At 45.7% G+C, this 26,102-nt stretch overlaps 1 protein-coding gene and 1 long non-coding RNA gene across 5 annotated transcripts in view; both read left to right on the top strand.

Annotated features, from left to right (window-relative positions):
• HEMK1 (HemK methyltransferase 1, mitochondrial release factors N(5)-glutamine) overlaps window positions 1-23,672 on the top strand; it is a 32,578-nt gene extending 8,906 nt beyond the window's left edge. For all 4 annotated transcript variants that reach the window (XM_080606322.1, XM_080606323.1, XM_080606325.1 and 1 more), the window contains 7 exons: window positions 11,030-11,185; window positions 13,263-13,327; window positions 16,730-16,779; window positions 18,148-18,253; window positions 19,264-19,359; window positions 21,163-21,276; window positions 22,546-23,672. In XM_080606322.1, the coding sequence (XP_080462448.1) occupies window positions 11,030-11,185; window positions 13,263-13,327; window positions 16,730-16,779; window positions 18,148-18,253; window positions 19,264-19,359; window positions 21,163-21,276; window positions 22,546-22,582 (624 nt within the window). In that variant the 3' untranslated portion in view covers window positions 22,583-23,672. The remainder of the gene's footprint in view (window positions 1-11,029; window positions 11,186-13,262; window positions 13,328-16,729; window positions 16,780-18,147; window positions 18,254-19,263; window positions 19,360-21,162; window positions 21,277-22,545) is intronic.
• Window positions 3,748-5,043, top strand: LOC308200480. Its single transcript, XR_013955624.1, has 2 exons — window positions 3,748-4,004; window positions 4,444-5,043. It is a non-coding gene; the product is annotated as an uncharacterized lncRNA (long non-coding RNA).
• Window positions 23,673-26,102: the final 2,430 nt, after the last annotated feature.

Below are 26,102 nucleotides of genomic sequence, written 5' to 3'. Positions count from 1 at the left end.
AGATAATTCCTTTTTTTAAATCCAAGTAAATAACAGCTAAATCAATCCTCACCATGACTTCATTAAGGAAAGGTTTATTTTGGTCCAGGATTTCTCCCAAGGAAGTAGTTCGGGTTATGCGGCTTATCTGCTTTATTACCCCTAGAGGGCACTCCAGGCTCAGTCTCACAGCATTCCTGTCGGTTCTGTGCGTTATTGCAGTGTGATTTCTGGTGTCTCCTGATCCCCTCCTCTCTCAGATGTTGTTTTTTAAAGCAAATGAAAGCTTATTCATTCAGTGGAAACAGAAATGGTCTCCTTTTATCCCCTGCCGCTACCGTGTGGGTAGAGTCAGGTTCTTGAACGTTGTGGTGTTTTATTTGCTGGGAGGAGAGCTCTTGTCACGGCCCCGCCGCCCCTTCTGCCCCTCAGGCCACCCGGGAGTCCCCTGGTGACACCTCCCTGACCCGTTGTGATCTCAGCATGAGCTCAGGCTGCGCAGATTTTTCCGTCCAGGTTTTGTTGTGGTGACTGCCGTGAGAACAGCGTGTTGCCCTGCAAAGGGAAGGGGGAAAGCATACTGTAGGGTGAAGAGGTGTGTTTAGCCTGGTTGACGTCCTGGGGACAGAAACGCCGACTCTGTACCATGCTGAACACTTTTCTTACTAATCATGCAAAACAGACTGTGGCTTCGGCCTCCTGTGAGATCATGGAAGGTCGTATTAAAAACATGAAAAAAGGCTTACTGGGTCAGATTAGACTGGTCTGTGTAATTGAATATACAGTGTCTTACTGGGGGTTGTAGCAGATGGTAGGAACAAAATTATAAGGGAAAAAAAAAAAACAGGCAGAGAAAGATCCCCCCTTCTTTTGACAGGCAGCAGTGAAGGGCTGTTCTTAGCCAAAGCTGGATTTGGGGCCATTCTGCTTCATAATCACTAATGGATCTGTCCTCCATTAATTTGTTTAATCCTCTTTTGAGTCTGTCTGTCTCTGTAGCCTCCATGGCATCGTTTGACAGTGAATCTTTCTAATTTTGTACTGTAAATGGGAAAAGTATTTTCCTTGTTTCAGACGCTGCCTGTACTTTTAACAGGAAAGAGCTTTGAACTACGTAACACGTGCAATGACCATTCAAGCTCTCCATAACACTTGGAATTTTTAGTCCTGTCATGTCTTAATCCTTTTTCCACCTGCGATTTTTAAATTTTTTAACTTGCTTCTCAAGATAGATTGTTTCCTTTCTATGCCAACGTGCTCAGCGCATTGAAACCTCTGGTGTTTACCTGCCTCGGTCAGCTGAATGGCAGGCGTTGTGCTGGGGTGTCTGTGAAAGCACTTGAAGCAAAGGTTTGCTCAGAGAAACCTTTCATGAAGTTGAACCTGACTTCTAGCTAAGCATAATCATTAACCTTTCAAGAAGGTCAAGCATACAGAGAAGGGAGGATTTTTGCTTCCTGACATGTATCTGCAAATACAGCGATCCCCAAGGGGGGGCTTCCACCAGTCCTACGTGTCAAAGCAGTGCGCACGTCAGCTGGCTTAATCAGTGCTAAAGGAAGCTTCTGATGCAGAATCACCTTTCATTTCCCTAATTTCAGTGCCACAGATGGTTCTGTTTCAGAAAGTTCAAAAGGTCACAGGGTCTTGTGAGTACAGCCATGGATCAGGAGTCAGGAGATTGGGGGGAGTTTTGGGGGGTTTTTTGTTTTCATGGTTTTGCCTCTGACTAGTGTTCTCTTCAAAGGAAAGCCACTTCTCTCTGTATCTCTGGCTTTCCAGTTTGGGAAATGAAAAGGATGATAGTGCTCTCACACATGATTTAGGGTCCTTTCCTGAAATATCATTAGACTCCTATAAGGTGTATTAAACAGAAATGCAATAGAGCATTATTTAATGGGTCAAAAATTAAATGCCATCTGTCAAAACATAGTTATAAACAAACGTGCTGAAGTTGTAGCGTTTCTCTTGTGGCCTCCTGGAGAGCAGATTTTGCCCACAGGTAATATTTTATCAGTATGTTTGAGGGAAAACAATATTTTCTGAAAAAGTGGACTGTGGCCCAGAGGCCGAGGAATGGGAATTACAAAGGCAGCCTGTTATTGTTGTAAAGTAATCAGAACTGCCCTTTGAGCTATCATCGTAGCAGCTTATATACAAAGAGAGAAATAATGCAGCCTGTGCCTTGCGGCAGAGGGGCTTCATCTGGCAGAAGAGCGTGGAGAAAGATGTGGGGAGGTGCTGGGGAACGGCTCACCATAAGCATCCGTTCTCAGTGGGCTGCCCAGCAGGCTAATGTGATCCTCGCGTGTGTTACTGGGGGGCTGCCATGTACAAGTAACAGGGTTAAATAATCTCTGTGAACTGCAATAAAGGAATAGTTGGTGAAATAATATGTCCAGTTTTCTTTCTCAACCAGTCAGTAAGATATGGAAAACTAGGTCAGGAGAAGAAACAGAAGGTGGATCGGCAACTGAAAAAAATCTGCCTTGTTGTGAAAGACTGTTTAGCTCATCAAAGACAAGCTCAAGGGTTAATTACTTAGCAAAGAGAGCAGAAATTTGTTAGCAGAAGTCTCACTGGTTTCACGGACAAGTGTATAAGCACTATAGATGCCAAGAGAATAAAAGGTGTATGTCATTAACAGAGAGTATAATTAACTCCTAAGACAGCATAGCTGGTGCCTCTCTTGCTGGCTTTTTTAAAATCAGGACAGGGTGTTTTGCCACAGCAGATTTCTTCTCGTTCAAACAGAAGTGTAGAAAGAAACAGTTGTTCCTGGCTTAACTGGCCAAGAAGGACTATGGTGGTAGCTTCTCCTGGGTTCCTGTGCAAGAAAAAAAGGCTGTGACAGTGCAGAGTATTGCTTCTAAGCAATAGTTCCACAACAGACTCAGAAATGTAAATGTAATGCTAAAATCCATGGGGAGAAGCAGCGGCTTTTTTTTTTCCCCCTCTAACTTATGCACAAACCTGTTCCTCAGGCTAACTTATATAGGCTTTCCTACCACGTTCTCACAGATGTGTGCTGTTAAGGCCTTTATTGCCCTGAAAGAACTCCACAAAGTCTTCAGCTTTCTGATCTACCTGTTCTGACTGAAAAAGGGCCTCAGTTCCCGAGGGTTTCAGCTGAGTAGCTCATCAGTGGTTAGAGCAAGATCTAGGACTAGAACTGGGAAAACAAACTCTGGGATGGCTGGAACAGGATGGCTGGGACTCGAGAGGTTTCCCACATGGACAAGGAAAAAAATCCGTTTCGCTCCCCCCTAGCCCCTGCCATGCCTTTCTGACACCCACATAAATGGGATTTCAAAGCTAGGGACAGCAAGCTGGACCTGAGCATCTGTCCAGATGCTGCGTCTGTCGGCAGTCAATACCAGTAGCTGCGGGGAAAGAAAACCTCAGTTCTGCAGGACTGCGCCTGGTTAGAGAGGCTTGTGGTGGAGGCGTGAGGAGCAGCGTTTGGCAGCGCCCCTGACCCTCTCCTTGCCCCTGTGGGGCATGGCCGAGTTTAGATGTGGCAGCTGCAGCAATTTCTGTTGGGTACTAGCACAAATGGATTGCAAAGGCTGGTGCCTTTCGGTGAACTTGTTTCTGGGTGCTGTCCCGGCCTCTCCTTCAACAGGCAGAAGAGTGCTCGGCACGTGCCCTGGCACATCAGGAGCTTTTTCTGTTGCGTGGCAGAAGCCAGCCCCCTTCCTCAGTATGAGATGTGCGTTTAGCTGTTTGCCATCGCTTCTGCCTAAAGCCGCCCTTTCTTTCAGGATCGATGACTTCTTCACGAGTTATTCCAGTGTTTTACTTCCTATACATGTACCTGTCTCAGCGGAGTTCTGCAGTGCCCCGAGGGGAGTTTGACAGGTTTTGTGCCATGTTTTCTTTTTACTGCTGCAGTGCCAGGCAGAAGAGCCCAGGACATGCACGCTGTAGCCACAAGCCTGCCCCTGAATCCCTGGGCTGGCTTGGTGGCCTGGTTTTGGAAAGAGGGCGTGTGGCAGTGATCTTCTGTGGCCATTGCCATGGAGGTACGTTTTCAGCTTGGCTTCCTGGTGTTTTGTCATGTGCTGGTTGGCAGCCAAGTGGACAAACAGGAGGGGAGGGGTGATTTGGTTAATATCAGATCAGGCTCTATGGAAAGTCCTGAATTCTGAGAACAGAAGTTTCTGGAAAGCACACAAATAAGGAAAACATTCCCAGGAAGTGTGCGAGAGCAGAGAGAAGGTTAGCCAGGTTTTCATGGGTCTCTTGCTTTCCTTGTGCCCTCTGCTAACCTTGCAAGTCAGAGCCTCTCACCCCGCCCAGGCTCCCACCCATGGGACCTTGTCTTCCCCGCTTTCACCAGTGTGCGGGGCAGGAAAAAAGGGTGCCGGTAGGGAACACAGTGTGAATTTGTGAGCTCCATCCTTGCCTTTTCCCCTCCCTCCCATCCTCTTGCTTTTGTTAGCCCTGTACTTCTAATCACAGAAACATCAGATGTCTCATTTGCTGAAGCTGGACCGCAGCACGTGATTGCCTCGCCTCGGGACCTCCACGCAGCTCTGTAGCCACTGCTGTGCAGTGAGAATCTCTGCTGTTTCCTCCTGACTGCCTCGGTGCTGAAAGCTGCCTGACCCTGTGCTGTCTGCTGGTTGGAGCTGTGCAGCTGTGGAGCTTGTGGTTTGGGTGCTGGCAGACGCTGTCCTCACGCTGTCTTTGTGCAGCTGCGGTTCCAAGAAATACAGCGAGCTAGAGACCTGGCCGCAGGGAGGGGGAGGCAATACCAAGAACCTGTCAGAACAGGAGCGTGTGCTGGGGGGGTGGGCAGGAATAGGAGCTGTGGGTGGAGGGGTGAGGCAGAGGCTCACGGGAAGCTGGAGGTGTTTGCAAAGTTTTGCATTTATTTCACTCATCAGAAAAAATGGAGGGGGGAACAAATAAATGACGGTGTGAACTTAGGGCAAATCTGGCAGTGAAGCAAGGCTTCCTGGAATAGCAAGGTGAGAGCAGGCTGTGAGTGGCTTGGCTGAGAGACAAAAGCTTGAGAATCTCTGAGGGCTGGAAATCAAGTAGTATGGGAAGCAAATATTTGTGTCCCCTGAGTGGAACTGCAGGTAATGGGTCTCTTCTAGCCTTTGCAAGCTCCTCTTCTGCTCTTCAGGAACAGAAATGCCCTCTCACTCACAAGGATGCCCTGCCTTTCCCCCTTCCCCCCATAGATTTTTAACTACTCTTCTGGGAAAGGTACAGAAGGCCTAAATAGCTGCCACCTTGTCCCCACTCTGTTAGTGCTAAGCAACAGTATTTATGTCCCTGAAAAACAAATCATTTGATGTCTGCATCACCTCCAGCTCAGTGCAATGTAAAAACCCTTCCAGATATTTTGCTTTGCACCTAGCTTACCACCCTTGTGCATGCCCAGTTTTGAAGGTAGCTGGTGCTCTTGATGTCCTCCTGAATATTTGTGTAAAATCCTATAAAATGGGGGAGAAGGGGAAGTTCTTTTTGCTGTATGAGGAAATTTGCAGCATGCAGATTGGGTTTTATTCACACCAGTCTCTACAGAGCTGTGAGCTGGCCTCGTTCCTGAGCCTAGCCTGTTGCTCAAGGCTGTCCTGATGTCTACCTGTAGCAGATGACAAACGGGCCCTGGAGCACACCAAGACTTGCTGGTGTACCCTGGAAAGGTGTGTGGCAGCCCTGCAAGCTGTAGGGGAGAGGACAGCTGAGGGGCAGCTCTAGCTATGGCTAAGCTTTGCTGCAAGGGAAAGCAGTGGCTCCTGAGCTCACCTTTCCTCGTGACTTTTGGCTTCTCCTCTCTGCTACCTGAGCATCTGTATGCAGCCACCTATTGAATGAGATGTGCAGTCTGCCCCTGCAAGCAGGTGCCAACACTCTGGGGCTTTTGGGGGCTGTCCCAACCACGTCCAGTCCATTCCTTCCCTTCTACCTTTGTGCCATTGCTAGTAAAAAGAGATGATTTTAATTTCTCTGGTTTTGTCTGGCTGGCATTCAGTCCCGTCAATCCTTCCAAAGCTAGCTAGTTGGGGAAGGAGCTTATTGCACAGACTAGGGAAGGAGATCTTCAAAATCTTCCATTTCCCCAATCTAACACACGTATCACGTTTATACCCTCGTTTGTATGCACCAGGCTCCAGGGCAGAAGTAGTTCTGCCAGTACCTGTAGCACTGGTTAGCAAAACTTTCAGTGTGGGCTGTGTTGTTACTGACAATAATGACACATACTGTAAGCAGCAATCTGAATTTTAATAACCCCACAGTTGAACATTCATCCTATCCAGTGGTTAGCGTGCTGTGGGTAAACGTGAAATCAGGTCACGTTTCTGAAATAATTTCTTATTTTATAATTTTACTTGTTCCTCAAAATGGGACTTTGTTGGTGTTTTAATTATTTTTTACAGTCTTTATATACAACATTAAGAACAAAAAGGCAATTCAAGAGCAGCCAAGCACTGGTTGTTTAGGTGACGTAGGAATCTGATTCTGACTTCTTTTTCTGACTTCTGCTTTTAAGCAGAAGGTGAGCTGCCCTCACACTAGACATGCCAACTATAGATCTGTCTGCCCCTATCTGGAGCTTGGGGGACCCACTTCCATCATCTAAAGCAGTGTCAGTGGCAAAGGTGCAGATGAGGCTTCATTGCTCCACTCTGCCATAGTCCTCCTTTGGGAATTTGGGATGGTGAGGATGAATGTTAGAGGTACTGAGGTGCTCAACATGTTTCAGGGATGAGGCACCTCAGCAACCAACTCATTTTTCTGTTTTTTAGACACTGTAAAGCCTCAGTGATCGTCAAGTCTTTGTTTTATCAAAAATAGCATTTTTCTGTAGCGAAGGCCATTTCTTTCTGGTGTATCGAATCCTGTAAATGGTGTCTGAAAGTAAGCCCTTTTGAAAGGCCTGCCATTTCAGTTTACGGTGACACGTTGTGGAGAATTTACCCAGGGTATTCCAAAGGTTAATTATGTAGGCTTTCAAAATATTTTCTCTTATTTCCCATTAGAATTTCTTTAATTTCATCTTAATCTTTAGGGCTGGTAGCTAAACTGAGGGTTAAGATTGCTTTCAGCAATGATGGCGTTCTGTTCGCAGATGCTTGCTGTCTGAAACTCATCAGTCTGAGATGAGGTAGGGTGTCCTGCACAATAAAGACCACAGCCTTTGGACATCTGCTGTTGTCCCAGTTTCTCTGTGTCTGGGACTGGCATCTCTTTCTAGCACCTTCTGCCCCTGTTGCTCTTTGCTAGCTGTGGCGCCGGTCAGATTCTTCTACAGAGGTAGGGACTGCCTGTCTTTCAGGGGAAGACTGTTTTGTGCTCTGTGTATGAGCGCTGTAATGCATGGCCAGAAATACTTCATCTCCCAAGATGAGGTTTGGAAGTGGTTCTGCTGTGTTCTGCAAAGTGCTGTAATCTGCCAGTTTGCAGTGGTGACATCTTCAGAGAACTGGGGAAGCACAATTTTTCACTGGATTGCTTCAGAAAAGATGGAAAAATACCAAGACTATCTGAAGAACACTTTCAAAACAACTTTGGGTATCTCAGTCACTCCTGACTTCTGGAAGGGAAAACTCGTGGCCATGGCAGTGGGCTTACGGGACCCACTCTGCGTTGTGGCTGCTGGGGTTTCCCGGTTCGTTTACAGATGTCGGGGAAGTTTGGTTTTCATGGGAAAGCTGTAAATGAAGGAAAGGACAGCTAATATCACAGCCAGTTAATGCAGATTTATAAAATGTCTTATTCCTGTGCATTGTTTTGTGTTTTCTTATAGTTTTTAATACACACATAGTTACAAATTTAATTAAATGTCCGATTTATACCAGTAATTTCTCTTTTCCTAATCTGCTGGTTACGATATACATTCTATTTTGCTTGTCAATGAAATTTACTTCCAAAAAGAACTTAGTTTCATAATTATAGATCTCTCTGATTGTAGAGATATACTAACATCTGGAAGAGGAATTAGTTTCTCCAGGTCATCACATTATTTTTAATGCTATCTTTTAATTTTGAACTGTTATGATAAACGTGCTTATTATGAGAGAAATAGTCTTTGTCTCCAAAAGAGGTATATGCAGTAACCAAGGCAATGTGGCAAGGGAGTCAGGAAGTAGGATATAAAGCTGAAGTAATATCAACGTCTCTTATTTAATATACCTGTGGCAAAAACTGAAATCAGGCGTACTTAAACAAGAGCTTTGGCAAGCACTCTCAAAACACTTTCACTGTGGAGCGTATAAAGTAGAACTTCTCTAATAACTCCAAGCTTGAAATTGCTGGTGATAAAAAACGTTAATGAAGTTAATAAATGCTGACAGTAGTTCTGCTTTAAGGAAATCGCATGTGGACGTTTGTAATCAGTAACTTGTGTCCCTCTGTGACCAGCCCTGGAGATGGATGGTTCTTCTGAGCTAGCACAGAGATTTCCTGGAAATATTTATACGTGACCAGAAATGGCCAGCATTTAAGAGAGCAATTTAATGTCCAAGCAGAATTTTTTGGGTGGTTCTTCTCCTGTGGTCTTGGAATCATCAGCACCTGTTGTGGTTGCAGTTTCTCTCTGTCTTTGTTGCAGAAGTATTTTCAAACTGAGTCATCCATTTGAAATGCAAAAGCCACTTTCACGCAAGTGGGTAGATACGGTGTTTATTTTTCCATGTTGTTATCTGAATGCTGGTGGTCCTCTAATGGTTTCCCACAGTCTTGTTTGGGAGCCTATGAGAATGTTTTCCTCCATGGTTCTCTAGGAAAGCAATCCCGGAGCAGCAGCACGGAGGAGGCGATTTTTGTTAACAAAACTCCCTTGCAAGTGCCGTGCCACTAACGGCATGGTACCCAGGGCAGGGCACTGCAGCGCAGCCCCTCGCACCTGGCTGAGGCCAGCATCAGTCCCCAGACTGAACCTCGCAGTGGAGAATAGTGTCCTCCAGCCTGTGGGCTGCTTCTCCTTTGCTTTTGGCAGGAGCCCAATGAGTGCTGCACTCGTTGCTGAGGAGCATGGAGAGCTATGGGAAGCAGAGGGCATGGGCTGGAGAAGAACAAAGGCTGTTTTTAAGCGTCCGGTGAGCAAAGACCTGGGTGGTTCTGGCTTGTTCCAGCTCAACAACTGCAGGAGATCTGAGAGAAAGCAGTGCAAACAGCTGAAGGAGCTTGTTGCTAAAAAGCCCCTGCAGGCCCCAGAAGGCTGTGGCTGTGAAAAGGAGCCCAAAGAAGGTCAAGGAGCCAGTGTCTCCCCAAAGTTGGCATGATGGCAGAGCCATGTTACTGGTAAAGCAACAAAGCCAAAGGCAGCGGAGTTGAAAATAGCAAAGGCTCGGGAAAGCTGCTCTAAACAAGAATTAATGTTACCAGGAGAAATATGGAGTGTCTACACATTCAAATAAACCAAATCTTTCCTTTCTGCATGTGCTTTCAGGCTCTTTCAGCTGGAGAAATCAACAGGCAAAGGGTTCTACTAAAATGAAGCAGCTGAAAGCTGCCTGGCTTTCTTAGGGCAGGCCAGCGTTGAAATATGCCTGTTTCCTCATTTAGGACTGAAGTAGCACAAGCTTTGCTTCTGTGAAGAGGCACAGGGTTTTGTTATATTGAAGAGCAATTCACGTCTTGTGTGCAACAAAAATGCTATCTGACAAATCAGCCCATGTCTCTCAGGGACTCTGGGGATGTTTCCACAGAAGCTCCTCTAACCCAGCTCTTCATTTTTACACCTGTTTGCAGCCTCTCTTCCTACTTCCTGCAGATGCAAATCAGCCTAGCATGAAGGAAGACCAACAGCGACAAAGATCTTCATAAAAACTCCACAGCTTTGCACAAACCATCTATTACTTTGTACCCCAGTTTGGTTGATATATCCAAGGAAGGGTTTATGCCCTTATGTGTAAGCATGCCTGGTTTAGGCTCCTGGAAAAGGCCATTACTTTACTAAAGAGAACCTGACCTGCCTGCCAGGTTGCATTGCTTTTAGATATTCCTGCTTATGCCAAGAACATGCAAAATGTCTTGTAAAAATTGGAAGACTGGTAATTTTCCTGGTAATGTCTTCCATTTGCACCTGTTGGTAAAATCAAGCCAATTCTTCTTTGTGAATTTTGTTAAGCTTTTTAGATTTGCAGGAGAGATTCAAGAGCAGATCTCTCAAGTGAAATAACCTAGCCGCTGTGGGAGCGCCTTGGGCAGTAAAGCCTTGTTTCTGTACAGTTGTGCCATGAAAAGAACAGGGATCTCAGGGAGTTGGGAGCACCTGCTGAAGCAAGGTAATAAGGATTTTCTCTGGTGAATAGCAAGGGAAGTTCATGCTGCAGTCTGAGGGAGTCATATGTGTGTGTTCTGTAGCAACTAATCTCTCATTTTCACAAACCTTGGAACTGTGTATCTTTAAGACCTCTCCTGCTGTGTTGGATTTTAAATGAAATTGCCAAGGGATTTCAAAACTAGATTGATGGGAGGGAGGAAGCAGTGGCAGCAGAGATGCATACGGCTCAAGAAGCATGGATGAAAGCCTTTCCCATGTGACTTTATACCAACAAAACACAGTAGGAGTCCACAATCTGAAAGCCATGCAGGGACATTTGGGTCATTTAGTAATTCACTGCTTTTGCTTTTCATCTGCAGGTTGGATTATTGGTTTAGTTGTTGTTCAGAGCCATATGGCCGTCTCCAGATTATTTAAAAGTTTAGAATTCTTAAGTTTTGTAGCACACAAATGCTAAAGGCTAGAATTTTGGGGTAAATAATATGGTGTTACAGAAGATAATGTGCTCCAGCTGTTTGGTTATTGTTTTTTCCAGTGCTAGAAGACCTCAGAGGATCCCTGGGAAACTGCATCCTGAGGATTTGGTTACTAGTCATAGCACCCTGTGGGGGAGATGGAGCTGAAATGACTTCTTGTGTGTCAGCTCCATTGCTGTCATTTATGTTTTAAAAATAAGCAACAGAAATGCATTTTACTGGGCTACAAACCCAATAAATTTAAATTCTTTAAGTCCTCAGAACACAAAGTTGAGAATCAAAATAGCTTAGAAAAATGTTGATGTGATTTTTTTTGTTTTGGTAGGATCTCATCTCCTTAGTTCTGGAGGAAGAATCTCGGAAACATGAGGAGAAGAATTCAGGCCTCTGCTTCCCAGCTGCTGTCCCACATCCTGTTATCCTGGAGATTGGCTGTGGCTCTGGAGCAATTGCTCTGAGTCTCCTGTGCAAACTGCCTCAGGTGAGCTTTATTTTAGTGCCCATGGTACAAGAGATGTCTGTATTACAGGACAATCCCACTCCACCAGACTTCATTAAGACTTCCCAGGCAAACTTCTTTGACTTGATGGGACTTAGCTGCTGCTTTAGCAGCTAAGGTCTTTGACAATCAGACTGTGTAAGTTCATGCTGGGTAGAGGGAGGGTATTTAGGAATTGCTCTCCTTAACTGTCTGAAGGAGTAACAAAGGTAGTCAGAATGAAAGAAGCAAATGTGCTCATTCTTCAGCTGTCACAGCTCACTATTAATCACCTTATCTTGAAGCTGTGGTGTTAAACTAATATCCTGGGTTGTGGACAAGATTGACTGAGGCGTGAGCATACACTCTATTAGTCAAACGTGTGGGACAGTCATCTTTAAAATCACCTTGCTGTGAATCAATAGACCTCATCTCTAAGAGTCCGAAGAGACCAAATGAATATGGGAGAGGGATTCCCACGGAAGTATCAGTAGTTAGGATCAATATGACAAGCAGATGTCACACTGCCACAACTGCCAAACCACTTTTTAAAAGCCTTGTGTTCTGTGATAACAACCCCCACCTTTTGGACAGAATGGAAGGAGCAGGAAGGGAACTGAGATCTGGCTGACCAAAGCCCTTCTTGCCCCTGATCATTATGGCATGAGTCAAGGTTAGTGAGATACTGTTGGTAAACGAGAAAAAAAAAAAAAAAAAGAGAAATGAAGCCAAGATCTCATCACACACAGATTTCAGCAAGTCCCTTTTTGTGAGCAAGAAGCGCTGTGGCCAGCTCTTCCTCTCAGAGAGAAGAGTGTGAGGCATGGTGTGTTAGAGTTATGGAGGTCATTGCCTGTGTTCATCCTCCCATTGACCTGATAAGGTTAATACTTGGGCTTCATGACTTCCAAGTATAGTTACTCTGATTTCCTGAGCTGTGCTTCATGCCCTTTTCCTTTCCTGTCAAGTTAAACAACTGTGCCAGTCTGTCCCTGTAACTGATAATAGTCCTTTCCTGCTGGCTAACACAAACTGCTGTGCCCGGAGACATACAGAGCCTTGACTGAAGAGAGTGAACAGTAGCCACACTGACACCTAACTCGAGTTTATATTGTGTGTGATCTCTTTCAGTGCTTGAGGCAGAATTTGGCAGTAGGGTATCAAGGAAAAACACCAGCAGCTTTTCATTTATGGTTTCAGGTGTGTCCTTTACCTTAAGGGTCTGCTTTGTGTGTGGGGGTGCCGGTCTCAGGCTGTGAAATGAATCCCCCTAGGAGTGATGGTTGATCACACCACATACCTCCGTCATCTCCAGATGCAAAGTAATTTCTTTGAGCATGTTTCCTCTGTGTAAATACTTAGCCACATCTATGTTTAAAAAACAAAGCAAAGCAAAAACAAGTCAGGCCTTTGCCTGCACTTTTCCTAAGGCGGGATGGAAGGACAAACATATCTCTAACCATCCTATCACAGGCTGTTACACCGGAGGACTCGCAAATACTTGACACGCTGTCAAGTACAAGCAGTCAATACGTATGGTGAATGTAGTGTAAGCACTGTGAGGACTGCAGTGGTGTAAGTAGGCAAAAAGTGTCTGCCCAACATATGGAAAATGCCAGAACCTCTATCCAAGCTGTTGTGTTAATGCTGGGAGGGATTCCATCCACACTAGAGAAGAGAAGCCTAGGATGTGATCTTCTTTAACCTGTGCCCACCTCAGCCTTTGGCTCGCTGAAGCGTTGAGTCTCACACTGCTTAGGAGCTATGAACCTATCAAGAGATGTGAGTCAGTGTGACTCGGTTCTTGTGAGCTGAGCTGGTTTGGTCAGAAGCCTGTCTGTTTTGGTAGAATGCTGGCAGTGTTGCAGATTGCCTTCTGTCATGTTAGTTGCCGTACCAGAAGTGAATTGTGATTCCATCAGTGCCCTGAGAGGCATTCATCATGAGCTGTTCCTTTTAGGAGCTGAGAGGGAAGAGTCAATTGGCAAGTTTTATCTTGCATGTCTTTTCTGGCAGAGCTTGTCTGTTCAGGAACCCTGATGTTGTAATACTTTTGTTTGTTGTTGTTTTTCTGTCCTAGAGCTGCGTGATAGCTGTGGATAAAGAGGAGGCTGCTGTGGATCTCACCAAGGAGAATGTGCATAGGTATGAGTGCACGTATTACCTATTTTTTGTAAATCATTGCTTGAGGAACACCAGGAGTCATCAATATTTGGATGTATTTATCACCACTAGAAACTAGGGAATTTTTAATTGTTTGAGCTCCCAAAGTGTGTAAGAATTTGGGAAAAAAAAAGTTTATATTTACCAGGATTTTTTTTCCTCTCACTTGTGAATGCGGTTTGCACAGACAGCAGCCTGAATGCTGTCTTCCAAGGGTTTTCAAAGTGTTTCATGGTCACTACTCTTGTTCTTTTCTATAGACTTCGTAAGCTTAGGCAGCAGGTAGTAAGAATGTATATGTCACTTAACAGGTTAAGGACAGGTATAGCCTGAATCTTACTCTGTCTGGCTACCTACATCATTACTGCCGTGCTTGCTTCTCTCATTGCCCCTCTGGATATAAGCTTTCACACTTCACTTCGTTTTGGTTTGGTATCCCTCAGTGTCCTCCTTGCAGTCTGGGGTTTGCTGAGGACAGAGCTGCTGAGTCCTTGTGCCTGAAGGCAGAGCAGCTCTCAGGAAAACCTTGTCCTTCCTAGCAGCTCTGCTTCCTCAGCTGGTTCTGCTCGACCCCGGCTCTTCTGGATTGTCATGAGCATAGTGAGCACCAGAGGTAAATCTCAGGATGATTTTGAGTCTAGGAGCCCAGTCTTTGTAGACACTGTGAAGCACACAGAGCTCTAGTATGTATTCATATCCTCTGAAACCTCTGGGCCCTGGGCATGAGTTAGAGCAGTCTGGGGAGGGATTCCTGTTGCTACCTCTTGTGGGGTCTCTTATAGCCGCGAGTTGTAAAAATGATGCTCGTTAACTGACATTACTGTTCTCAGGGCCCACATACCCTTTCTGCTGCCAGCACAGGGGTTACAGAGACAGGCTACTCCTGTTTCTGGCTGCGCTGAGTGGCATCTCTCCACTTCTTGCAACCCGGTCCCAGATCTTATGAGAGTCTGAAGTGATGGGTAGAAACACAAACCCTTCCTGCACTTTTACCTCATCAGTAGCCTATGCCTCCTATTCCAGCTATGGGGAACAGGCAGTAGAGATTTCCTCCTGATGTGTGAGTATCAAACCAAGTTCTCTTGCAGTTTTACAGAAACATAATAAAAGCAAGCAAGATCTTTGCCTCCTTGGTAGAGTAGCACTCTGGCATGTGGGAAAAATTGTCGTATTATCCTTGCTGGTTGGCTCAAGAATGGCTATGGGGAGTGTAAATGCATTGCCAGAGAACCTCATGTTTCTTCATGGATATTTTCATTAAGGGATCTTGTCCGTGGTGCCCTGTAGCTCTTGGGAGAGAAGCCAGTAGGATAAGCTGTATTACTGCCTGACTAAAGCCAGCTTGGTTCTTGCCTTCTTTTCAGAGCTCCCTTATCACAGCTCTGTTCCCTGGGGGGAGGATGCCTAGGTGAGTCTTGGCTGCACCAAATCAATAGCAGTGCCAGATTACTCATCCGTGCACACTGCAGATAGATGCAGGAATCTCTCCTTTTCTTGATGCCTGTGTGTGGTGACCAGGCAGTACCATAGGCCCTCAGCAAAGGCAAACACTATTTGAGTATAAGGGCTTTCCTGCAGCATGCTCTGTGAACCCCATCAGGTAGCCCCTAGAGCGTTACACTAAAGAGCTGGAAATAAGAATCTGCCTTTGTGGTGGGTCTCTCCTGGAAGGAAAGAGCATACTGGGAAGAGCTCCAGTTTTGTCGGAGGTTTCTCTAGACACTTGCTGCGGCAGGGGACAGGGCAGATCCTGTCTGCCACAGTGTGCTGTTGGTGGTCAGGGAATGGCACCTCCTGTAGGAGGCTTGGAGTCTTTCTCCATCAGCAGTTCTTGACCAACCTTGTCTCTCTGGCTCTGCAAAGTACCTTCTCTGTTGTTGCTCAGATGTCTTCTCAAAAGCCAGAGGCAAAGCTCGTGCAAAGAGGTATCGTGATGGGTGGATCATATAGCTGAGGAATTAGGGCTTATGTTCCTCCCTTGCTGTCTCATGCTCTCTGCTTCTGTGCCCTCTCCTCTAATATTAGGCTGTAACCAAGTACCAAGGCAGTTTTTAAACTGGCATCTCTTTACTGCCCCAGGAGCATCAAGGGAGCTTTTCCTAGGATCCCAGAGGTTTAGGGGGATCTCTGCCTACTTCCCCCTAGCAGGGAGTGTAATCTGGAGCGAGCTGGGAGGTAGGGATGGATTGCGCCAGGTTGAGCCAGCCTGGAGTATCATGCAACAGCAGCCTGGCTGTCTCAGGCTGTTCTACGTGGGATTGAGTCAGCAAATAAGAGAGATCAGAATCTTGGCCAAGATTTCTCCCTAAGAAGTACCAAGGTGTTTAAAGACACGTTTCTTAAAAATAACAAACCACTCTGCTTACTTGTCACAGGTAAAGGGAGAGGTATTTGTGTATTCTTGTACCTTTGGGGACTCTGCTGGTGGGTATCCTGGGGAGGTCTGGTTACAGATGAAAGGCACTGAGCAAAACATTTCCTGATTAATGTGCACAGACATGTCAGGGATGAGAAGGATCAAGAGTTAGAGAGTCACGTCTGAGAAAACCTAGTGTGCTTTAAATACATTTTACTGAACAGTCTGTGCATGTCCCTAAAGGGGACAGCTCCCCTCCTTACAACTACCTCAAAGAAGGCTGTAGTGGGGTAAGGGTTTGTCTCTTTTCCCAAGCGACAAGTGATAGGACTATAGGGAATGGCCTCAAGTTGTGCCAGGGGAGGTTTAGGTTGGATATGAGGAGAAATTTCTTCTTCACTAAAAGGGTTGCGAGGCATTGGAACAAGCTGCCTAGGGAAGTGGTTGAGTCAACATCCCTGGAGGTATTTCAAAGACGTGTAGATGTGGTGCTTAAGGACATGGTTTAGTGGTAGATATGGCAGTGATAGGTTAATGGGTGGACTTGATGATCTTAGAGGACTTTTCCAGCCTACATGGTTCTATAGAGTCTATAAAGGAGTCCCTTCTCCTGGTCTACATCTGGCACAGGGGTTCAGCTGCACTGCATGTGCTGGCTTCTTGGTGCAGCATGCAGTAAAATCTCATCACCTTCTCACACTCATGTGGGATGAAACGTGACTCTATAAAGATGCCTAAAAAAATACACTCAGATGACAGAACACTGTTAAGATCCCAACTGTAAAAAAAAATAATAAAAAATGGCTGGAGAAAGAATGTGACAAACATGAGCCTGTTGACTTCACTTACAATATCAAGTTTATATATTTGATGCTTTTAATTGTGTTTTTCAGTGGGGTAGTATATACACGCATATGATAAAAGGTGTGATTATTTAGTGGTCTGTTTATTAAATATGCTGTTCGTGAATCCACACAGATGATCTTTGTAATCTTCTTTCTATTTCACATCTGAAATTCTTTCTACAGGCTGCAACTCCAGGACAGGATCCACATCCTCCACCACAACGTTTCATACAGTAATTCTTTTTGATGTTATAATTTTTTGTCCTTCTCCCTTTTTACTTTGCTATTGGGCATGAGAGACATCGGAGGGCCACCCCACTGGGACACGGGTGGGGAGGGTGTTGAAGTAATAGAGGAAAAGGTCAGTAGGAAGTGAGCCCATGAAGCTTTTCCCATTAGAGATTTCCAGGCCAGATTATCAGCTGAGGGAAATCTATGACTTAATCAGAAGATGAATTTTCCCTGATTTTAGGTGTCTAAAGGTTGATTCTGAGCTGGTAGTCCAGGTACTGCCTGCTGTTAGTGGGGAGAGGCATATATACAGAGAGTAACTCATTCCATGCTGACATGGGTGCTCTGGATGGACAGGTATGTGCCTGTCCTTCCACTGATGTTAGAGGGAGCCCAGACATTTAACTTACATTAAGTGTCCAGCCTTTATTCATCTGAAATGAGGTGAACCGAAGCAGAGGATACCTGCTGTTGTTACCCTGGCCTTGGCTGAAACCTCTTAAAACTGCCATTTGATGAGGTTTATCTAGTTAGGTAGTTACACGCTCGGCTGTGCTTGGCTAGGAGCTCCAGAGCCAGGAACTCCAATGTTGCAGATTCATTAATGCACCTCTCTGACACTGTTGGCTTTGATACTGTTACCTCTTGGGAATATGTCTGCACAGTCTTCTACCTGCAAATCTGAGCTCGTGCTGGCTGTACTCCGGCAGTAAGCCAGCTAGCTGCAGTCCTAAAGCCGCGTGGCTGTGCCTGGCACCTGCAGGGGTAAGCTCCGTTCTGGGAGCCCGGCCTGAGGACAGAGCAACACTCCCAGGGTTGTGGTGTCTGGTCCAGAGCTGGTACAGATCAGTCCAAACAGCAGCACGAGCATAAGCTGAACCTCGTTGGCAGAAAGGCCACCCTTTAGAAGGTTGATACAGATGAGGGCTTAGCTCTTCTGCTTATTAGAGGTCCTTCTGCAGCTTTGATAAGAGGAGGGATATACATCCTGACAGCTAGCCCAAGCTCTCGCTTAGGTCTGCGTGGTCTATCAAGTTCCAGTTGTTGCTTTAGGTTTAGGTGGGCACAGATCTCTCCGGAGCATCCAGGTCCTGTGTACAGTAAGATATTCCACTAAGCAGGGCTTTGGATATTAAAAAAAAAAAAAATACTTTGCCTGTTCTTAGCTTTGTGTCATTCTTGTGTTCAGGGTGGGAGAGTGACCAGGCTAGGCTATCCCAAAAAGATACGGGATAAAATTCTACCAGAGAAGCAGAACCAAACACACATGCAGCTGTCTGGAAAGACAGTTTTCTGGATAGGATTTTGGTATTGAGCTTAGAGGAAAGGTTGCTGTGGTTGAGAGATGGTTGATTCTTTTTCTTTCCTAGGTTCTGCCGAACAGCTGCTACTCTGGGGCCCCATGGACTTCATAGTCAGTAACCCCCCATATGTTTTCCATGAAGACATGGCTTCCCTGGATGCAGAGATCCTCTGGTAATCAGATAAATAGATTTTCCTTCTCCCATTCGTTGCTGCAAGGTTTTCTGGCTGCGTCCTTACATTACACACACACACTTGCACAGAAAGTAGGGAAATGTAGTATACACATACATTCTTACTTGTAGGTGTGTTTATATGTAGTATACAACAGTACAGCATTACTTTGATAATGCTTACAGGTCTGAACCAATATCAAAGTATTTTAAATATTTATGAAAATGGAAGAAGCACACATGTTGAAATTACTAAGTTTCCAATCCAAAACTCTTTTAGAACATTTTTCATGCTAGATTTTTTCATAAGTGGTGTGAGTGTATGAAAGAAAGTATAATTATTCTGGGTAGCTTTTTGTGATTTAAAAAAAAAAAAGGTGGAAATACTGTGGCCCATTCTTTTCACAAGTCGTCTTTTAAGCAAACAAACCCACACAAACATGAAAAGGCTCTTCTGGAATGTGAAACTGCTTTGTGTGTGCTGGTCTTCCTCCGAATTGATGGTCATGCATGTCAGGACAGAGTCCTATACACACCCCTGTGCAAAATGTGCACAGGAGCAGATTCTGTCCTTGAAAGTGGCAGAGTTCTCTGCATCCTAATTTGCTCTGCTAGGTTAGATGGCAGTCCAACCTGGCTATTGGCACAGCTGAAATAAAGCAAGTGCTCCATCACTGTACAACCCACTCTTTCCCTGTCCAGCTAGCACAGAGAGAACATACCATGTGTTGGAACTGTGTGACCCTGGCTGCAGTTGACTCAAAATTTTCAGGAAAAGCTCAAGGAATGTATTCTGCTTGTGTTCAATTTGGAGTTTCTCAGCCTAGAGGTGGCAGCCTTCTTACTCCCAGTATTTCTCCTAAAAGCTATGAAAGTGCTCTCACTTGCTGTAGCCAGGCTGGAGTTCAGATGTATTAGTTGCACCTTTCTCCATGGTGTCAGGCAGTGGCTTAATGGCATGGCTTGTGCCACGTGAATTGCTGGTAATGTTGTCTTGTTCCCAATCCCTAGCTATGAGGACCTTGGTGCACTGGATGGAGGAGCTGATGGGATGAGAGTTATCAAAACAATTCTGGCTCTGGCTCCTTCTCTTCTGAAGGATTCTGGGTAAGTACAGTTCTCTTTTTGAATTTCATGTCTTCAGTCCATTTCTGTAACTACCATTTTTGTTTCGTACAGGAAGATGCAGAGGGAAAATAGTTGTGAAAATGCCATCTAGTAATAGCAGTTAAAAAGAAAAAAGGTACATAAGCAAAATCAGCTTAAAATCAGCCGTGTTAATACAGGGCCTTCCTTGACTAGTGATGATGTTTCATAGTCATTAGTGAAGTGAGAATCTTTAAAGGTTAAAGCACTAACAGAAGGAAAATGAAAGAGCAACGGAGTAAGAAGGAGCACAAAAAAGGAAGCTTACTTAAGCAGAAAAATTGATGGAGGGAGAAGCAATACAGAGCTCTGTGAGGATGGATGTAGATCTCTATTTCCCTCCCACCCTTTCTTTAGGGGAAACTTACATGTTGTGCCAGGATGCAATGCCGAATATCCTGGGAGAATGATGGTAATCAGCCAGAGATAACTTCTTAAATGTTAGATTTCTTCACTGTGAATTCTTAAGACTGGTTGTTTCTATTTGTTATGTGGGATCCATTTTGTGCCTTAACATGGACAGGCTGATACCCAAATGTCTTGTGTCGGTGCATTCCCATATCCTGTTGAAAATTCCTCACCTTTTGGTTAACATAGGAGAGGACATTGAAAATCTGCTGGTTTGGGAAGAGGAACAGGAGTATCGAGAGGCATACTGAGAATAATTCATTGCTTATGGTTTTTATGACCACAAGAGCAGAATATGCTCCCCAGGGCTTCTCAGCAACAGACGGGAACCCCATTTCCTGTGGGGATGGTTGTTAGAATTTTTTTCCTACTTCCTTTTTGCTTGTTTTATAAGGTGGAGCTCCTATTCGAGGGGTCCAAGTTTTTTAAGGTCAAGAATGAGAACCACACCCAGGTGGTAATTAGTTTGGTGAATTTATAGGGAGTGTTCAGTGTGGGACGTTTCAGGAATTCCCGGGAGAGTGTCTGGTTGGGGCTTGGCCTCTGTACTTTGCCTGTTAAACTTGGATCCTGCGGCACTGTCAGAGACTGGAACCCATTTCCGCAGGCCTGTAAGCTAGGGTGATTCTGCCTTGTTGTGGGAGCAGAGACTCATAAATGGCAGTGTCACAAAGCCCAGCTGCAGCAAAAGTGGAAATAGCCCTCCAATGTGAAGCCATGTCCTGGTGCATTATCTGAGGCTGTCTGACAAGTTCCCTCATTCCTGTTGCACTCTCCTTTGTACTGTCCTGTGTGTAGGGCTGTATGGCCTGAATCCTGGTGGTGGTTTCATAACTGATCTATGGAGATATTTACTATGGGGAAAATGTGTATACTGACTTGTGTTTCGGCTCTCACTACAGGGACCTAATGTCACCCCGTTTATACAACGAGGTGCTAGTCCAATATTGACTGTTCATGCATTTGCATCATAAAACTTGGTTCTGGCTCTTCCTCAGCAGCCTGCTCCACTTTAAATCTTTGTGGGCCTCAAAAAGACAGAGCTGGTGGTGTTCCCACATAGGGTTCAAAAGGGATCCTTAGGTCTTAGTACCAGGGTTGAACTGCTCACATAGAGGAGTACCATTAAAGTTTCCCTTAAGATCAACGTTTTGTCCCCCTGAAGGAGGCAGTTGGAATCTGCACCTTACATGGACCGCTTCAATCTGGTCTAAGATTGTTGATTTGCAGTGTTTTGACCTTCTCATTTCCTGCACTCATATGAGTCTTCCAGGAAAGAAGACCTTAATTTTTATCATCTTAGCAACCTAAATATGTGCATCTCCCCACTTTCTACTCCTACGTGTGTCCTTTCAGAAGCGTGTTTCTAGAAGTTGATCCCAGACACCCAGATATGGTGGAGAACTGGCTACAGGCACACCCAGACTTACTACTCACCCTTCGTGCTGTTCACAAGGACTTCTGTGGCAAGTGAGTTTGTTTTAACTTCAAAGTTTTGATTCAAGTGTTGATCTGTGTCCTGAGTAGATTGGATTCCTGTACCCTGATATGTTGAGTGGAACACAGCAAGAGAAAGCATGTGAAGCCAGCCTTTAATAAAATCACAAAATCATTAAGGTTGGAAAAGACCTCCAAGATCATCTGGTCTAACCATCCCCCTACTACCAATGTCACCCACTAAACCATGTCCCCACGCACCACGTCCAATCTTTCCTTAAACACCCCCAGGGACAGTGACTCCACCACCTCCCTGGGCAACCCGTCCCAATGCCTGACCGCTCTTTCTGAGAAGAAATGTCTCCTCATTTCCAACCTGAACCTCCCCTGGCACAACTTGAGGCCATTCCCTCTAGTCCTATCACTAGTTACCTGTGAGAAGAGGCCGACCAACAGCTCCCCACACCTTCCTTTCAGGTAGCTGTAGAGAGCAATGAGGTCTGCCCTGAGCCTCCTCTTCTCCAGACTAAACACTCCCAGTGCCCTCAGCCACTCCCCATAGAATCTGTGTCCCAGGCCCTTCACCAGCTTCGTAGCCCTTCTCTGGACACGCTCCAGGGCCTCGATGTCCTTCTTGTAGCGAGGGGCCCAAAGCTGAACACAGCACTCGAGGTGCGGCCTCACCAGAGCAGAGCAGAGGGGGACAATCACCTCTCTGGCCCTGCTGGCTGCACTATTCCTGGCACAAACCAGGATGCCGTTGGCCTTCTTGGCCACCTGGGCACACTGCCGCCTCGTGTCCAGGTGAGCATCAACCAGCACCCCCAGATCCTTTTCCTCTGCACAGCTTTCCAGCCACTCTGCCCCCAGCCTGTAGCACTGCATGGGGTTGTTGTGGCCAAAGTGCAGGACCCGGCACTTGGCCTTGTTGAACCTCAACCCATTGGCCTCTGCCCATCGATCCATCCTGTCCAGGTCCCTCTGCAGGGCCTTCCTACGCTGCGGCAGAGCGACACTTCCCCCCAGTTTGGTGTTGTCTGCAAGCTTACTGAAGGTGCACCCAATTCCGTCATCCAAGTCATCAGTAAAGATATTAAAGAGGGTGGGCTCCAAATATCTCCATTTTATGTCCTGAGATAACCTGGCAAGTGTTTGAGTCAGAAATTCTGACACAGGTAAACATTTCTGATAAGGTGACTGGCTCTGGTGAAATTACCACCGTTGGAATGCTTTTATATGATGGAATTGTAACCATATTCTCCCTAGCAAGACTTAAAGTTCTGCTCATTCTTTTCCCCACAGGCCTAGGTTTCTGCACATCCAAAAACAAAGCAGATGACAACAGTGCTGGAGATAACATTCCTTGCAGTGTGCTTTTTGCTGATGAGACCTGCTGAATGGCTTGTTGAAAACAGCATGGCAAAAGGAATCTTCACTTCGTTTTCCAGTGCATTGATCTCTCCATGCAGTGACAGACTCCTCATTTCCTAATACAGGCTTCATCTTGCATTTCAGAGGTTCAACAGAGCATTTAAGTGTTTCATCTTCTTCAGGGATCTACATGTGACTCTTTAGTTTACTCTGCTAAAGTGACTTGCTAATCTCAGAACCAATATGAAAGAGTTCACAGTTCCAGATATTTCGTTGCAAATTTCAAAGAAATACATTAAAAATACAGTTTCTCAACATGTCAGATCACCCACTTAACCTAGAAGGATTTTTTTTCCTTATTTAACCTTGAGGTAAACTTTGAAAGAATATGACCAGATTAGTTGATCGGTCCAACTCTGGCTTTAGTGGCTCATGAATTTGCAGGTATAATGGGACGTGACTAATCTGCAGGTTTGAAATTCAGCTCTCTTTCAGGTTCCTGATGCTCTGGAGTAGCTTTCCAACAGCAAAGCAGCTTTCATTTCTGAGTCCTGCTGAGTGACATAGTGATACGTCATTTGAAGTATCAGTGCACGTATTACACCGTGACTGCTTAGGAAAGACAAAGTTCTGCAGCTCAGATAAAGTGATTTTGATCATGCCTGGGTTGTGATGGATTTGGTGAAGAGTTTAAACAGGAATCTATGGATCAGTCTGCCCCTTCCTTTGGAATATGCTTGTTTGGAGTAGAAGGGAAAAGCCTTGTGTTTGGACAGTTGTGGACCACAGCTGATAAAGCATCTCTTCCTATCATACATGTTTTCACTCTGTATTTGTGGCTACATAGGTCACTGGCTCTAGAGGAAGGAGCTCTGTTGGTGTTGGCTAAAACCATCTGAATCTACAGCACCTGACACTTCGTGGATGCTGACAGAAAGAATCAAACCATGGTATTAAAGATAGTGCTGTATGTACGTTAAACTTAGTCTTACAAGAAATGCTGTGCAATCGTGCTTTCAAATGTGCTAGTGGGTCTGAATAAACATCTGGGATCTGCATATTGCTTCTGATAGTAAAGCTTAAATTCCATGTAACGTTTTTAAATGTGAGGCTACAGAGAAGGCCAGAATCACTACTCCAGTTTCAGAGATGAAGTCAAAAAAAAGTGAGGTGAAAAGACTTACAAAATCTGACAACAGGCTAAGTTTGGAGTAGGACCCAGTCTCTTGACAGCCATGGGAATAACTGAGGTCTGTTTCTTTGTCTGGGAAGAATGACTCAGAGTAGGGCTGCCTGCAACAACACTGAGAGAAGTCCCTGAAATGAACAGTCAAGATCATGACATTATAAATGCTGAAAGGATTAAATCCAAGCTGCTGCCTGTTGCAATTGTTTCTAGTGTTGCAAGTTCCCTTCTTGACCATAGCTAGCCAGAGAAAGAAGGAAAGAAACCAAATCAAAAGACCTGGATCAGTCTGAATGGAAGCACTTGCTGGACCAGTGGAGGTGAGCATGTGGTAGGGGACAGAAATATCCAGACAGTGACTTTTGCGGTCTGGGTGTGCCAGGGATGTGCTATCAGGCCATCTGTGCATGCTGAACTGGGAGTGCATAGCCAGAAAGGGTAGGTACTGCATCAACAAACTTGGCATCTGTTTGGAAGGTGGCAGCAGATTCAGAGGGCTTTGCAAGCCCCTTTCCCTCCTACCTCTGCTGCACTCACTGTCTCCACTCTTTCATTCACTGTAGAACGCTGGAGCCTTCGCCCTGCTTTTTCACAGGTACATCTTTCTGATGTACCAATGCCTGGGTTTCTACTTAGATCCTCTCCTTGCCCTGTGGATTTTTACCGTTCAGCTCACAGACTGACCTTTCACCCCATCCCACCACTCCGCTCACCCCAGGAGTTTGCCTGTAACACTGTACACTCTTTACTTGAAGTTATAAGCCCTCACTGGACTGCACTACCTGCCCTGGTGAATCGTAGTAGAAGAGATGGAGGAAAGGGGAGAAAGGAAAAGGTTCAGTTAAAGTGCACTTGATCCTTGGTTTGGAAATAAAATTTCAGCACAGTTGACCTCTGGCAGCAGCGAGTACAAATTGTAGTCAAAGAGGTATTGTGTTTTTTCATAAATAATAACAATAATGGGTTAGTCTTATTTTTTAGCTCAGTTTGTTGGACTTAGGTCTTTCAATTTGATTCTTAAAACAGTGTACACTGATTTAATCTTGACATTGATATTGTTTCTTTATGAAAAACAGAGCAAAGTAGCACAGGGCGCTTCTGCAGGGTGCTTTTAAAAGCTGGGTAATGTACTGGCTTTATGAGAGCATCAAATGACATCATGTTGCATTCGTCAAGGCGTAGGCTGCTTCCCTGCAGCAGGCCAGAGTTAGGTGCCCCTCTGAGAGCCGGTGGCTGAGCTGCAGAAAGCAGCCTGCCTTTTCTCAGAAGCACTCACTTGTCAGAGCACAGAGCAGGACACTTTCCCTGAGATGGACTCTTGGTCTAGTCCAGTAGGACAAGTGTTAAATTCCTGTATTTATAGCTAAAACAATAATAAAAATGCTTGCATTTCTGTGGGTTTGCACTGCATAGTGGTTACATGTCGCGGGAAATCACATGGTGCTGCAGACCTTCTCATAAAGGCAAGAATGGAGAAAAATTGTTCTTCCTCCCAAGGGGCGGGATTTATTTGTCAGACTCACATCTGAGGGAATGTGCTGGTGTAGTACAGTGTGTTCTTCAGTGCTTTACACGCATTGGCCCAGGCTCATTTTGGTACAGAAGCTCTGCAAAGCGCCCTGGATGTGGTAGTTTTAAGAAACCACAGGGCTCCCAGTGCCCTTGCACTGACCGTGTCTGTGTCATCTCTGGCTGTGAGCGCGGGGCTCTGCTGCTGCCAGCAGTGCCCTGTGCACGTGAGCGCTCTGCAGCGGTGCGGTCGCTCCCTGAAGCCCCCCAAGGCTGACACTTCTGTTGACATTTTACATAATCCAGTATCAAAATGCATTCAGTTTTCTGGGACATTAGTGGGTCTTTGGAACTGGATCAAGCAAGTGATTTGTTTCTGAAGTGGTGCTTTCAGAGGGACTTTGTTTTCCTGCAGGACCTTGGACAGTGTGGTTGTGTGTGTTCAGGTGCGTATTTCTGGAGCATAACCACTGCCAAGTATCTCCTAGGAAGGGTCCCGCTGGCCTTCCCCGAGGAGGAGTTGGTAGCAGCTGGGTGTTTGGCAGAGCCCTGCAGATGGTGCTGTGGTCCCAGCCAGGCTGTGTCCGTGGTGGATGGAGAGCAGTCTTGCCACCAGCTTCCCCAAGCACAGCGTGTGTCTGTTGGCAGCATGGCAATGTGCAGACCCCAGCGAGAACGTGGGTCAGCAGAGGGCTTCCCTGTAGGTGCAGCTGCAAAGTGGGGCTTTAACCTCCCCGTGCTTCAGCGTGGGGCTGCTGTGGGGAAGTTGGGGGGGGGGGGGGGCTCGTGGCTG

The sequence above is a fragment of the Anser brachyrhynchus genome (assembly GCF_964034855.1).
Source record: "Anser brachyrhynchus genome assembly, chromosome: 10".
NCBI lineage: Eukaryota > Metazoa > Chordata > Aves > Anseriformes > Anatidae > Anser > Anser brachyrhynchus.
This window is presented reverse-complemented; position numbering and strand designations above follow the sequence as displayed.